General features: G+C 44.5%; 1 protein-coding gene across 1 annotated transcript; it reads left to right on the top strand.

Annotated features, from left to right (window-relative positions):
• Window positions 1–3313: 3313 nt before the first annotated feature.
• Srp9 (signal recognition particle 9) lies at window positions 3314–13243 on the top strand. Its single transcript, XM_059280656.1, has 3 exons — window positions 3314–3683; window positions 9968–10036; window positions 12177–13243. Exons 1-3 carry the CDS (start codon window positions 3612–3614, stop codon window positions 12294–12296), a joined length of 261 nt encoding a protein of 86 aa, XP_059136639.1. The 5' UTR covers window positions 3314–3611; the 3' UTR covers window positions 12297–13243.
• The last annotated feature ends 2585 nt before the right edge of the window (window positions 13244–15828 follow it).

Here is a 15828-nt window from a genome sequence, read left to right as displayed (position 1 = left end):
GGAAGGAAAGCGGGCCAAGACTATTGAGCTTTCAGCGTGAGCTTGGTGAGAAATTACTTAAGAGTTAGATTAGCCCTCTCAACCCTTGCAGAAGATTGAAGATGCCAGGTGGTAGGAACATATTGGAAATGAAATCTGGGCCATCACCAGACTCTAGAGACTGGGAAAGCCCAAAGCAAGAAATGATGTGTTCTGTGAGGATGCTGGCTACCTCCGAGGCTCACTCTTCTTGGTGGGAAATGCCTTTATCTTCCTAGAGAAGCTGTCCAGTAGACACTGCATCCCTTGCACGGGTGCGTGTAAATAAATCTTACTTCTCCCATCATAGTTTTGCTGCACAGGAGTCGAAGGGGGACAGGTTTGAGGACCCCCTCTGGGTTGGCTTGACAACAGGTAGGACAGGTTTCAGAACTGTATCCTAATGACTGAGCAGCACTGTGTCAGTGAAGACAGGCTCAATCAGAATTTGAGAGATGCAGCCCTCAAATGTATGGCCTAGTAAGAACTGTTAAGGGCCTTTTGCTGGGAGGATCCAGGGAGCAATAGCTTGATTTCAGGGCTTTGTAACTGTGCCTCCTGAGTGGTTGTGAAGCCCTGATCTAAAGCCTTTTGAAGGATACATTTTAGACATGGGAGAGTGGTATTGGGAGTGTAGGTGACCTGATGTGGGGGCTTAGCTACCCTTTTAGCCTGTTGATCTGCTTGGTTGTTCCCATGAGAGATGCTGGAGTGGCCTTTTTGGTGGGTCTTGTGATGTATAATGGCCATCTGAGTTAGAAGCTAGGTGGCATCTAGAAGGGTCCAAATCCCAGGAGCATGTTTAACCAAGGTATTACAGGCAGTGAGGAAGCCCCTTTCTCTCCAGATAGCTGTGGTTGTGAGTCACATAGAAATCACAGGCTGAATCTGTGTAACTATGTCTCGTTCTTGCCCTCAGCCAGAGGGCTCTGGCGGGGGTAATTAGTTCTGCTCTTGGGGCGGATGTGGAATTACTCAGAATGCTGCAGATTCTCTGCCCTCTATGAAATTCACTATTGTATATTGAAAGTCTATGCCTTACGTTCATCAGACTGCTACTGTTCATGAACCAGGTAGCCTCAGCTTGGGGAAGTTGGGAAGCATGTGGGTCTGGACTAGTACAATAGACAGGTTGACTGTTCCTCATGGGGATGTTATAGACACTCCTTGAGATTCATGTACTAGGTCCTTTCCTCACTGTTCTGACACAACGTCTGACAGATGCTACCTAAGGATGGACAAGCTTATTTGGGCTCTGTTTGGGGTACAGGAATGTGAGGTGGCTGGTCACGCTGCATCCAGTCAGGAAGCAGAGAGATAAATACTGGTCTTAGCTCACTTCCTCCTTTTTACACACTCCAGGACCCCAGCCTGTGGAATGGAGTCACTCACATTTCAGATGGCTCTTCCTGCCCCAATTTCCTCATCTAGAAACTCTCTCACAAAAGGTAGTTTGTCAACTAGTGATTTAGATCCTGTCAAATTGAAAATCAATGTCACAGTAAGATTTGACGGTAGGATTAGAAGATTTAACGTTTGGCAAGATTGTTTGTTTGTTTTTGTTTTTTGGTGTTTGAAGACAGGGTTTCACTGTGTCCTGGAACTTGCACTGTAGACCAGGCTGCCCTTGAACTCACAGAGATCCTTCTGCCTCTGCCTCGTAAGTGCTGGGATTAAAGGCGTGCACCACCACTGCCAGAGGGCAAGGTTTTATAGGAAGCTCTGAAGTCTGGTGTTGTTGATTCTGCCAGGGAGAGGTGTGCAACTGTGGAGGACTTCCAACGAGCAACTTCCAAGGACTCCAAAGTTTGGATTAAACACCCGATGCTCCGCTATGCCCTTTCAGTCATATACATGTGCAAAGGAGGGTTTAGTAAGACCAGGAGAACTAGTGCCGGGATAAATCTAAGACATCTAGGGCATTAGGGGGGGATGTGATTAAAATACATTATGTACATATATGAAGATGTCATAATGAAACCCATTGTTATGTATACTAAAAATATTTAAAAAAAAAAAAACCCTCTCAGCCGGGCGGTGGTGGCGCACGCCTTTAATCCCAGCACTCGGGAGGCAGAGCCAGGCGGATCTCTGTGAGTTCGAGGCCGGCCTGGGCTACCAAGTGAGTTCCAGGAAAGGCGCAAAGCTACACAGAGAAACCCTGTCTCAAAAAAAACCAAAAAAAAAAAAAAAAAAAAACAAACAAACAAACCAAAAAAACAAAAAACCCCTCTCTTCCCTGAGGGTCATTCACTGGACTTTGTCTCTTTTGCTTCTGTTCTTTATGGCTCCCATATCTCAACATATATGTCTCTTGTACTAACTAATTTGTGAGTCCCACCTCAGAGCCTTCTTCTGCATCTAATTCTCTTCTCTTCTTGCCTAGCGTGTGCACTGTAAACCCTAAACAACAACAACAAAACTGTTCAACGGAGAGGGAAAAGTAGCATGTAGTAAAAGAAAGCATATTTGTGGGAACAGGCGTGAGGGTAGAGGAAATAAATATAAGGAAGCATGAAGATTTCTGGAGGTGAAAAATGTCCTATACATTGATTATGGCATTAGGCATTAGGCATATGCTCTGTGGGCATGTAATGTGTGTGCATGTATTCTTTCAAATTTCATAAATGTATATTGTTAAAACCGATGTTTACTGCACATAAAATATACCCCCAATAAAGTTTATTTTAAAAGCTATCCTGTGTCACACATTGCCTGGAGGAAATGGTTCAAATTTCTTTTTTTTTTTAAATTTATTTATTTTATGGGTGTGGGTGTTTTGCCTGCATATGTTTGTGCAGCACCGGTGTGCCTGGTGCCTGTGGAAGCCAGAAAAGGTGTTGGATTCTCTGGAACTGGAGTTGCAGACAGTTGTGAGCTGCTCTGTGGATGCTGGGAATTGAACTCAGGTCCTCTGGATGAGCAGCAAGTGCTCTTAACCTCTGAGCCATCTCTCCAGTCCAGGCTTAGATGTCTTATCCTAGCAGATGCCACGATGTGGCTTTCTTCACTGCTTCTTCTCTTGCTCCACTCCCTAAGCACTGTTCATATTGCTCTAACATGTGCTTAGGTGTTCAGCCCTTCCCTGCTCACCTGCTAAACGGCCTCTGTGAGCCTTTCTCTTTTTGGCTCTATGCAGCCAATACAAAAAGTCTACCACAGAAAGTTTTTGTTTACACTCCTGTTATGTTTCCCCAACTCCTAGATTAGGCTGTGAGTGCGACACCTGGGCCTCGTCATCACCACGACTGTAACTTGGACACCGGGTCACAGAGCTGCTCTGTCATCAATCACAGTCGGGAAAGAAGGCAGAGGCGCAGACACAACCCCTCCAGCCCTGCAGGCGGCGCTGTGGCAGGCGCCATCCTCTCCCCGCTCCCGACTGCTCTAAGCGGAGGCACCGCCCCCTGGGAGCATGCCTCCTGCCCATTGGACCGGCGCGGCCGAGGCCGACCAATGGCGTGGACGCTAGTGGCCTCCATCTTGGTGTCGCCGGAGCCCCGCGCCGAGGGCGGTTGCAGGAGGAGGCGGGCTGCCGGTGGACTGCGCTGCGTTTTCCTCCGTGGCCTCGTCTCTCGCTGCCCGAAGCCGCGATGCCTCAGTTCCAGACCTGGGAGGAGTTCAGCCGCGCGGCCGAGAAGCTCTACCTCGCCGATCCCATGAAGGTGAGTCGCTAGCGGGACGGCCCCGGGGCCGGGGTCTTCTCTGCCTTTGCTGCGCCTTTAGCACAGCCGGGAAGCAACGTCTGCCCTCGAGCCTCACTGCGCCTTCCGTCTCCTTCCGTCTGACTCGGGGCCCAGGGAGGCTCCGACAGTACCCACAGGCAGAGCCTTTTCCACAGCGGCGGACTCCACGGTGGCCTCCCCGAAGGGAACTCCTAACTTCCGCCTTGGCTTTGGTTGGTTTACGTGTCGCTGAGGCTGGGGCTCCTCCCCCTGCACCTTCTCTTTCCTGTCCGTCACTTATTTGGTGCCCCTTTCCCTTCCCCAAAGGCGTTTATAAAATGGTGATAATGTTGTGCCCCCGCTCAGACAGCCTTGGAAGGTCCCCGGTTGGGAAGCACCTGCCCCACTCCCCAGAATAATGGGATTCTTAGACTTTTCCTGTGGGTCAGGGATCGTTTTGAAACCTTGAGAATCTTGCACTTAGACCTCAGGCAGAAGTGTTCCTTATACCTCAAGCATAAGTGTTTGCAAACGACTTCATTCCCCAATGCAAATCTCCCCATTCCCATCTCACCAATTCAGAATAGGTTCTGTGAGAGACAGAGGTAAATTTCACCATCCCTTAAGGATTGTTGAAGGTACGGTAGATACATGTATTATGAATATACCCACGGGAGAAAAAAGAAAATGAGAAGCAGTTAACAGATCTCAAGAACCGGGGATCGGGGCTTACTGAATGCCATTTCTAATGACCCACATATAACATGAACTATTTTTAGAGCTATATATCGGGGCTGGGGAGGTGCTTAGTGTGCAGAACTCACATAAAGAAAGAACCAGTTCCCCAAAGTTGTCCTCTAACCAAACATCTCACAACACACACACACACGCACACGCACACGCACACACTCACCCAAAGTAATAGTACTAAGTAAAAAAAAAAATAAAAATACATTGGTGCTGGCAACTTGGTTTTTGTTTGTTCGTTCGAGACAGGGTTTCTCTGTGTAGCCTTGGCTGTCCTGAAACTTGCTCTGTAGACCAGGCTGGCCTAAAAATCACAGAAAGCCTACCTCTGCCTCCCAAGTGCTGGGATTAGAGACCTTCACCAACATCACCCAGCTGGTGCTGGCAACTTGTGATAGCAGTACTTACTACAGGTATTTATTTATTTATTTTTAAAAACAAAGAGCATCTTTTAAAAAGATTATTTCATTAATTATTATGTGTATCAGTGTTTTGCCAAGTGTATGTAGGTACACCCTGTCCATGCATGGTGCCTACAGAGGTCAAAAGAAGGCATTAAATCCCCTGGAACTGGAGTTAGGGATGGTTGTGAGCCACCATGTGAGTGCTGGGAACCAAACCTGTGTCCAGCTGCAGCAAGATAAGTTGCTATTATAATAATAAGTGGTCTTTGACCCAGGAAGGGAATGGTGGTGTACACCTGTAATCCCAGCATTCAGGAAGCTGAAGAAAGGAGGAGAGAGAATTTTTTTTTTTTTTTTTTTCTCGAGACAGAGTTTCTCTGTGTAGCTTTGCGCCTTTCCTGGAACTCGCTTTGGAGGCCAGGCTGGCCTCGAACTCACAGAGATCCGCCTGGCTCTGCCTCCCGAGTGCTGGGATTAAAGGCGTGCACCACCACCGCCCGGCAGGAGGAGAGAGAATTTGAGGTCAGATTAGGTTACACAGTAAGATCCTGTTTTAGGGAGAGAGGAAGAAGAAGAAATGCATTAGAAGGGAAAGAAGGAAGGGGGAGGAGGAGGAGGAATGAACTGGAACCATAGGAAGACCTGAGTAGACAGTAGAACATTTTGATCCATCCTTGTTTATTTTTAAAACATCTTTGTCTCACTAGCCCAGATGGCCCTCTTTAACTTACTGTGTAGTTGAGAATGATCTTGAACTCTGGATGTTCCTAGTCTAGCTCCCCCTTCCCCTTCTATATTTTTTTGAGAAGTATTGCTGTGTTAAGCCCAAATTGCCCTTGAATTGAAGGTCCTCTGCAGCAGTCTGTTGCTGGAATTACAGGCATGTGCCATCATTCCTGGCTTTTCGTGGTGCCATTTGCTGTAGATTCGTTTCTGTTGCTATGACAACAATCCTGACAGACAGCAGTACAGGGGAGGAAGGGCTTAGTTGGCTTAGCATTCCAGTTAAAGTCCGTTATTGAGGGACGTCAAGGCAGGAACTTGAAACCACTGCAACCATAGTCAAGAGCAGAGAGAAATGAAGGGAAACCCTGCTGCCTGCCTGCTTGTGTCCCTTGGTTCTTAGCTAGCTGGCTCTGCTCCTACAGTTCAGGGCCCAGGAAACAGGCCCACAGGCCCACAGGCCAGCCTAATCTAGATAATCCTCTTCCAGGCTCCCTTCTAAGGCGAGATTTAAAACTAATTATTCTATTATTCTTAAATTGACATTAATAGTTCATCAGTTTTATTTACAAAGTGATAATGGTGAAATAGATTAGGTATTTTTGAAATGGCAGTTTGTGATGGTGGCTTCTGGTATCAATCTGGTTTATGTCCCTTTCCCTTGCCATTTCCTCCGTTGAGCAGCGTGCTGTAAGGTGGTACGGGATTCTGTCCAGAAGGGCCTGATACTGACTGCAGTATAATTTTTTAATTTAGTGTAAGAGTGGTGAAGACTATTCCAGCACACAGTGGCTGTATTTTTAGGAGTGTGGTGGCAGTTGTAGGGGACATGAAAATAGAAGTGACAATAAGTGGTGATGATGAAAGCATGTCTAGAACAGACAGGAAGTGGTGGTGATGAAGGCATGTCTAGAATAGACAGGAAGTGGTGGTGATGAAGGCATGTCTAGAATAGACAGGAAGTGGTGGTGATGAAAGCATGTCTAGAACAGACAGGAAGTGGCGGTGATGAAAGCATGTCTAGAACAGACAGGAAGTGGTGGTGATGAAACATGTCTAGAACAGACAGGAAGTGGTGGTGATGAAGGCATTTCTAGAACAGACAGGAAGTGGGGTGATGAAGGCATGTCTAGAATAGACAGGAAGTGGTGGTGATGAAACATGTCTAGAACAGACAGGAAGTGGTGGTGATGAAACATGTCTAGAACAGACAGGAAGTGGTGGTGATGAAAACGTGTCTAGAATAGACAGGAAGTGGTGGTGATGAAAGCATGTCTAGAATAGACAGGAAGTGGTGGTGATGAAAGCATGTCTAGAACAGACAGGAAGTGGTGGTGATGAAACATGTCTAGAACAGACAGGAAGTGGTGGTGATGAAGGCATGTCTAGAATAGACAGGAAGTGGTGGTGATGAAGTCATGTCTAGAACAGACAGGAAGTGGTGGTGATGAAAACGTGTCTAGAATAGACAGGAAGTGGTGGTGATGAAGGCATGTCTAGAACAGACAGGAAGTGGTGGTGATGAAGGCATGTCTAGAACAGACAGGAAGTGGTAGTGATGAAGGCATGTCTAGAACAGACAGGAAGTGGTGGTGATGAAGGCATGTCTAGAACAGACAGGAAGTGGTGGTGATGAAACATGTCTAGAACAGACAGGAAGTGGTGGTGATGAAACATGTCTAGAACAGACAGGAAGTGGTGGTGATGAAAACATGTCTAGAATAGACAGGAAGTGGTGGTGATGAAAACGTGTCTAGAATAGACAGGAAGTGGTGGTGATGAAAACGTGTCTAGAATAGACAGGAAGTGGTGGTGATGAAGGCATGTCTAGAACAGACAGGAAGTGGTGGTGATGAACAGGAAGTGGTGGTGATGAAAGCCTGTCTAGAACAGACAGGAGGGAAGAACCTTGCATGTCTACCCAGCTAGGAAATCGTAGTGGCCTACGGACTTCTGCTTCCTTGTAGCCTTCTGCTAGGTTTTCACTTTTTCTCTCCGACTGGAGAGGGATGTAGAGCATGAACTGCATCCTCAGGTTCCAAGATGATTTGCTCTGAGAGCTTAAGTACAGACCCTGGCTCTGAACCCCCGCCCTTCTGATCCTTGTAGGCCTAAAGAAGACAGCTGGTCAGGTCTCTGAAGTGCTTGCTAAGGTTGCGCCTTCTCTGCCCAGCACATTTCCTGTGGAGCCCATACATGGCTTCTCATCCTTTACCACACTAACCTGCAGAGAAAGAGCCTGTTAGTTGGGTCTGTCTTCCTTTTAGACCCTCTTTCACATTCCTGCTGTAGCTGTCTGAAAATATAGACATTGAAGTGTCCTGTGCTTAAAACCAGTTCTTCATTGATTACTGAATAAAGTCCCAAATTCCCAGCTCACTGTCTTGACTCAATCATACCCCAACCCCCCCCCACCCCACCCCATTCTAGAGTCTAGACTTGTGAAGCCACAGAATACATCGGATCTTTGTTCAGAATGCTGCTTATGCTTTCTCCAGCCTTCTCTGTGGGGAAACAAGACATGCAGTTTTCAAAGCCACCTCCTAAGGAAAGTGGCTCCCTCTTTCTCAGTATAAACTGCTTTTATCCCGTTAGTACTTTTAACAGTATTAGGACTTTTAATTCATTCTGCTCTGTGTCTGATTATTTTGGTTTGCTGAACTCAGTGGACAGGAGCCTTGAGTTTTTGTCTCTGTGACTCCCCTGAAAGTGGATACCTGTCTTATATCACCATTAGGCCTGTAACTCTCTGTCCCTGTGAAAACAATGAGTGTATTTTAGCCAACAGTTAAAATCCTACATTGTTGTCTTACTTAGTTTATCTTTTAAAATTTGGTTCCTCTTTGTTCCTTCAAAGTAAATTAAAAAAAATTATAATACTGAATTTGTTTAGAGAATAGGTCAGGTATTGTAAACATGGGTAGTTATTTTATGTTCTGGATGAGTTTCCCCTCTGTCCTCACCTAGACAAACTTCTTAGAGATGCAACACTTATAACCTCAGCAGGGCAGAGTGCAGTCGGACAAGCCACACGTTGCCACACTGAAATCATTTTATACTTGTGGGCTTTTGGAATCGGGGCCTCAAGGGGCAGGAAAGGGCCAGTGAGCCTTAGGGTTTTGTTTTTTAAAGTGACCTAAACAGGAGTTACTGATAGCAAAGCACCGACTGCTTCAGTCTCTGTGTTTGCGTTCATCAGTGACAGAAAATGAAGTTTGGGCTGCTGTTGTAGAGGGGTGTGCTAATATCCAAATTATGTCATGGCTACTTAAGTGTAGAAGAGCGAGCATCAGAAAGTGTCCTGTGACACAGGCTCACTGTTCTGAGCGATTCTGACTTTGGGAAGATGTGGACTCTTCAGGTGGACTCCCTTCCAGTAACAGCCTCCTCCTGTGCTGTGTGATAAAGATGGACCTGTGCGGAGTAGTCTGAGCTGTCTTCCCCAGGAGTGTGCACAGGTGGGAAGGGGGAGTGGCTTGCCTGCCTGCAGCACGCTTTCCTGAGGGATGGAGTTGGACTTTGCATTTCTGCTCCCTGCCACCCGCTTCCTGACACTTGTTTGACTGACAGGAGTGCCAGGCCACCTCACAGACATTCCTTGATGTGTGTGCTGGGAATTTTAGTACATTTCTTCAAACTCCAAATACAGCACCCACCTTTAAAAACAAAAGTTTGTTTTTTTAAATAGGGGCTGGGGAGATGGCTCTGTGAGTAAAATGCTTGCTGTGTGAACTTAAGGACCTGAGTTTGGATCCTCAGCACCCCTGTAAAATCTGGGCGTAGTGTGCATCTGTAACTCCAGCACTGAGTGGGCAGAAAGTAGGAGGGAGACACGCAGATTCCCAGAGCTCACTGGCCACCAGCCTGGCCAACCAGTAAGCTCCAGGTTCATTGAGAGACCCACTCTCGGGAATGAAAATGGACAGGGCTGGGGAGATGGCTCTTGCAGAGGATTCAGGTTTGGTTTTCAGCTCTGCACCCAGATGGCAGCTCACAACCATCTGTAACTCCAGTTCCAGGGACACCAACACCTTCCTCCGGCCTCTGCAGGTACCAGGCACTCATCATGGTGCACAGACATACATGCAGGGAAAGCACGCAAGTGTCCAAACACATAAAATGAAAATAATCTTTAAAAAACAAAATGGAGAATAGAGCACATAGCTCTGCATACATGTGCACACATGTATCATGTGCATACATCCATTTAAAGTATACATAGAACATATATAGTTGAGCTGTGGCTGGCTTTCCCCCTTCATCTCATCTCAGTGAGGAGGTTACAGTGGGAACACTCTCAGGGGTCGGGGCTTTCATTCTATAGAGCTTTTGCACCCACGTGACTCAATTGTATATGAACAGTGCCATCTGTCTATTTTTGCTGTTTTTTAATAAGTATTTTTATTGCAGGTACGTGTGGTTCTCAAATACAGGCATGTTGATGGGAATCTGTGTATCAAAGTAACAGACGATTTAGTTGTAAGTATCCATTTTTATTTGTTGCATTGAGAGGTCTGAGTTGACCATTTGTTTGAAGTTGTTTATGGAGAGTTCGTGCAGATGACCTCTCTAGGGTCCTTGCTGTGCATGCATTCCATAGTGAAGACTTACTTCGTTCTAGAGCTGTTCTTTTTGGGTTTTTGAGACAGGGTTTCTCTGTAGTCCTGGCTGTCCTGAAACTCACTTTGTAGACTGGGCTGGCTTCGAACTCAACAAAATCCGCCTGCCTCTGCCTTCAAGTGCTGGGATTAAAGGCCTGCACCGCCACCACCCGGCCTGAAGCTGTTCTTTTAGACTCAGGAGGTAGCTGAGCTTGCTTCGGGAAGGCAGTGTACCAGCAGTGGCCCAAGAGCTGCTGCTTAGGCCTTAAGCCAGAGAAACGTGGAGACTAAAATTGAACAGGTTTCCTTTCTCATGGTGAGAAGTCCATTTTATATCGTTGTTTGTTTGTTGTTCTTTTTGAGTCAGGGTTTCTCTGTGTAGCTTTGGCTGTACTGGAACTCTCTATGTAGACCAGGCTGGCCTCGAACTCACAGAATGCTAAGATCAAATGTGTCACCATGCCTGGCTCCATAAATGACATATTTGAAACCAGACCCAGGGCTTGTTACCGTTTCTCCGTTTGTCCTTCCCTGCCTCTGTGGCTGGACTCGTGTGCCCTCCACGAGTACTGCTCCTGACGTGAACTCACCGTGCTGTGACGAGAGCTCTAGGCCAGTGCTGTCATTAGTTCATGTTCATTTGATCCCCGCCACATCTGGTGGGAAGACCACATTCCATGGGAAGTTTAAGCACTTGTAGCTTTACTTTGTTTGCCTTGCTCTTCTGTGTTCCCGTCTCTGCTCATCACTAGATGTTTCCCCATAAATACCATCTTTCACCAGTGTTCTGACCTTGGTCATCTTTTTGTTCTGCTTCTTCCAGAACAGTCCATTTGATTGCTGCAGCTGATACCTTCTGTATTCGTGTCTGCTTACAGAGTTGTGTATTGGACTCCCATTTTTCTTCTGAGACTGACTAACTCTGAAGTCAAGTGACATTACTTCATGCACCCTTCAGAGTTAGCCTATCAGCTCTTCGTCTGGCTCCTTCTGTGGTTAGGCATGCTGTCACCCACCTGGCCGGAAGCCTGGGGATGGTATTTGGTCCCTTCTTTTCTCTGGTGGTTATGCCTACTGTTGGTTTATTTGGAAAGTGGCATTTTGATCTCTTAATGTGCCATACCTACACTGGGCTAGGCATTCGGACTTGCTGACTCCAGCCTCTTCCCCACTTCCTGCTGTCACCGGCTCTCCATCTTCACTGATGCTCTCTTCAGATGAGGCTCACACTGCTTGCCCAGTTTATTAGAACCGTCTCTCAACATACCGTGCCTTTAGTTCATCCTGTGCACTGCCAGTGATTTCTCTCTCTCTCTCTCTCTCTCATACACACACACACACACACACACACACACACACACACACACACACACACACACACAGAGTTTCCCTCCCATTTTCCAAGGGCTGTACACACACTACATGTGCACTGCTATTGAGCATATCTCCAGCCCCGCCAGAATGATTTTTAAAAGTGCAAACTTGATTGTTAATTCCCTTAAAAACAAACTCTCTACATGTCATCCTCAGGTCCCTCTGATGTGTTTTCTGCATTAGGAAGAGACCGGTCTCTCCAGTAGGAAATACATAAATATAACTTAATAGTAAAAATCTTGTAGCCCATGCTGGCTTGAACTTGCTATGTAGCCGAGAATGATCTTCAGCTTTTTAAATTTAATTTATTCTAGGTGTGTGGGTGTTTTGCTGCATGTATGTCTGTGTACCATGTGCATGCTTGGTACCTTAGGAGGCCAGAAGAGGGGACTGGAACATACAGACAGCAGGATTTAACTTGCCATTTTTGAGATGTTCCTAGAGGAGTTTCTGTACATTTCATCTGCAGCAGTGGCATTTAAAATGACATAGGGAAAGCAATCGTTGGATGCTCAGTATGACTTCAGAGAGAATAGAGCAAAATAAGGGCAGACAAGACTCCCAGATATTTGACCACTTACCTGCTTCCCTCATTACTAGAATCTAGCTTTGCTTAGTTTGTGTGTCTTTACATTTTCTGACAGTGTTTGGTGTACAGAACAGACCAAGCTCAAGATGTAAAGAAGATTGAGAAATTCCACAGTCAACTAATGAGACTTATGGTGGCCAAGGAATCCCGCAGTGTCTCCATGGAAACAGAATGAATGGTTTGAAATGAAGAAGGCTGCTTGTATGTTCTTGGGAAGTAAATAGCTTTTGAAACTGAGAAAGTGTTGGGAAGAAAATATTTATGTAACTGAGCTGTTGAGCTGAGAGACCAGCCTGTGTTCTAAGGATTGCTTTAGACAGTGGGAATGTTAGCGCTTTCAGTTAGAAAACCTTTATTTTTGGAAACTGAATAAGAAATACCTTAGAAACTTTTTGCAGATCATTTGATGTTGGGCAAATATGTAATTATTTTTCTGATAAATTCATATCAGTAATTTGTTGATGAATTAACAAGGAAAGTTAGTTCTTTCTAGATTGTGTATAAGAGGAAATAAAATGTAACCTTTTGTTGTGTTGGCATGTTTCTTTTGGAGCATAACATTTGTGCCGTTTATAATGAACTTGGCAGCTGAGGTCACTGCTCTGCAGTGTGCATGATCTGGTGTGAATCGCGAGCCTGCTGTACCTTTCTTGCCAGGTTCAAACTGTGTTTGAATAGAAGGGATTTGTAGCATCAGCTTGCTGAGCAAAGTCAGGCTGTGAGTCTGACTTTCGGGTATTTGAGTGCACAGGCAGAGTGATGGTGACTGTGACGGAATGAAACCACCCTGTGCAGAATATTCATCATGTAATTCCTGCCTGTGGTTGCTCAGAAGGGTAAGGATTATTCAGACTGTACTAAAGTATTAAGCATAGCATGCCTCTTAGAACTGTTAGATTTCAATAAACCAGAAGTCTACTGTTTCATATTTAGCCTGTATTTGTAATCTGATTTTACCACCTAAATGTAATGTCCTATGTTGTCTGCTCAAGAGTAAAGTGAAGGTACTGCACTAAAGTATATTTTGTAAAAATTTGTCATGTTAATAACATTTTAACCTGAAATTTTTATTTTAAGAATTTTAGCCTGTTTTAGAAGTCAGTAAATAAAATATAAACATACTATTTTTGTTCAATTTTTTAATTTCTTGAGTATGTTTCTTTCCTTTTTTTCTCTTTCTTTAGTTAGGGTCTCACTAGCCCTGGCTGGCCTCGAACTCACAGAGATCCACTTGCCTCTGCTTCCCAAGAGTTGGGACTAATGGTGTGGGCCACCATGTAGCTGGAAGTTTTCCTGTGTCCCACCTGGGCCCTGCAGTCGGGATAAATCTCTCCTGCGCCTGCGTCCCACAGCTGCTTGGTCCCAAATAAACACACAGAGGCTTATATTATTTTCAAACTGTATGACCTAATAGCTCAGGCTTCTTGCTAGCTAGCTCTTACATCTTAAATTAACCCATTTCTATAAATCTATATTTGGTCACGTGGCTTGTGGCTTACCAGTACTTCTACATCTTGCTTCTCCTGGCGGCGGCTAGCAGCGTCTCTCCTGCCTCTCCTTTCCCTTCCTGTCTAACCTCAATTTCCCGCCTAGTTGTAACCTGACTTGCCATAGGCCAAATGGCTTTATTTATCAACTAATCAGAGCAACACATATTCATAGCATACAGAACATCCCACAGCACTTCCCCTTTTCTATCTAATCAAAAGGGAAGGTTTTAACTTTAACATAGTAAAATTACATATAATAGAACAGTTATTGGGGCTGGAGAGATGGCTCAGTGGTTAAGAGCACTGACTGTTCTTCCAGAGGTCCTGAGTTCAACTCCCAGCAACCACATGGTGGCTCTCAACCATCTGTAATGAGATCTGGTGCTTATAATAAATAGCTAAATCTTAAAAAAAAAAAAAAAAAACAGTTATCAAGCAAGAATTACAATTACAGTATCTAGTCTATTTGTATTTGGCAAAATTAAAGATTCTATCTATCCTATATTTGTAAGTCTAAGGTTCATACCTAATTTATCTTTTATCATAACCAAGGAAAATTATAACTATCTAGCCTTCAACTACATCAAAGTCTCCAGAAGGATATAATATTACCTAAGTAAACAGGAAATGCATTGTAAAACAACTTCCAAAATCTAGAATAACAGAGACATCTACCTGCCTGGACAGTCATTCAAAGTTCCTCTGTAACATTGGGGCATCCATCTTCAGCCAGTAGACCTAGAGTTTTTTAGTCACTTCTCCCTGTGTCCTGTAAAATATTTGGCAGTCTCCTCTGTGAAGCAGGAACCCGAAGAACCATTTCACCCCATTTGGCAAATTTGGTGGTCATTTTACTATGGGTCCTACATGTCCAGTTTATACAACATATTATCAGCAGTCCAGGCAAGAGCAGTTTCTTGTCCAAATGGCTATTTTTGCCAAGAAGATAAACTCCATATTGAGTGTTTTCAACACCCATCTTTCTCTTTAAAGTAAATTGGTGCTGCCAGGAGCAGACATGTCTCACTGTCCAGAAAGTCTTAAGTTTTTAAACTATTTTAAATGCCATATTCTATAGGTCTTTGAAGTGTTTGAAGATTACCTCCCTAAAGTATATCTGTATGCCTAGAAAACTTAACTAACATGACTATAAGTTTGAATATCATAGATGACTAATTATTAATCTGTAATTTTTATTTATACATTACAATTTCAATGAGCTGCACAAACATAATACCTTAAACAAGAGTAGAGAGATACAGTATAACAAAATTAACTTTAAATTTGTATCAATAAACTAAAATCCATAGCAATGTAAAATATTTTAAGCAAGTTGTTGCTCTTTAAAAGTAGATTCAGGGGCTGGAGAGATGGCTCAGAGGTTAAGAGCACTGCTTGTTCTTCCAAAGGTCCTGAGTTCAATTCCCAGCAACCACATGGTGGCTCACAACCATCTGTAATGAGATCTGGTGCCCTCTTCTGGCCTGCAGGGATATGTGCAGACAGAACACTGTATACATAATAAATAAATTTTAAAAAAAAGTAGATTCAATAATTTACCATTTTATCCTATCATATCTATATCCTATATTTCTGTATCATATCCCTCTTTTTTGAGAAAGAGCTTGACTATGACCAATAACAATTTGTAACCAACAACCTAAACAAAGACAAACATCCATAATCCATTTTTTTTGGGGGGGGGGGAATGTGGCCATAGTTTTCTAGGCTACTTCCTGCTGATAGGGGGCACTGATAGTCTTATGGGGATCCTGAGAAAATTCAAGATAATGATCAAGTACTGGGAGGACCAACTATAACCTTTATTGATAGGTACCATCTGCTAAGGTTCAAGAGGTCTCGCTTGATCAAATCTGATCCATCTAAACCTGGAACAAATCCATAGTCTCTTGCTTCCTGTGGAAACAAAAGCAGAGCCTCCTTTCCAAAGCAACATATCCTTAGATCCAAATTTTGAAGTCAGGATACCTTTAAAATAGACATATTGGTTTAACTGAGCAGCCTTTACAATCAAATCCCAAAGACAATATAATCCAGACTCTGTGTGATTTCCATCTTTACATGGCTTTTTTTTTTCCCCAGAGCTGAGGACCGAACCCAGGGCCTTGCGCTTGCTAGGCAAGCGCTCTACCGCTGAGCTAAATCCCCAACCCCATGGCTTATTTTATATTACTTTTACTATCTCTTTGAAGACTT

Source organism: Peromyscus eremicus, chromosome 15, assembly GCF_949786415.1.
Source record: "Peromyscus eremicus chromosome 15, PerEre_H2_v1, whole genome shotgun sequence".
Lineage (NCBI taxonomy): Eukaryota > Metazoa > Chordata > Mammalia > Rodentia > Cricetidae > Peromyscus > Peromyscus eremicus.
The sequence above is the reverse complement of the archived record's forward strand: the minus strand, read 5'-3'. Positions and strand labels throughout refer to the sequence as shown.

Excerpts from the sequence above, each read along its gene's own strand:
- Srp9 (XM_059280656.1), top strand. The coding sequence starts at position 3,612 with ATGCCTCAGTTCCAGACCTGGGAGGAGTTCAGCCGCGCGGCCGAGAAG. Across the intron at positions 3,684-9,967 it reads ACCTCGCCGATCCCATGAAG|GTACGTGTGGTTCTCAAATA; the intron begins GTGAGTCGCTAG and ends TTTTTATTGCAG. Across the intron at positions 10,037-12,176 it reads AAGTAACAGACGATTTAGTT|TGTTTGGTGTACAGAACAGA; the intron begins GTAAGTATCCAT and ends ATTTTCTGACAG.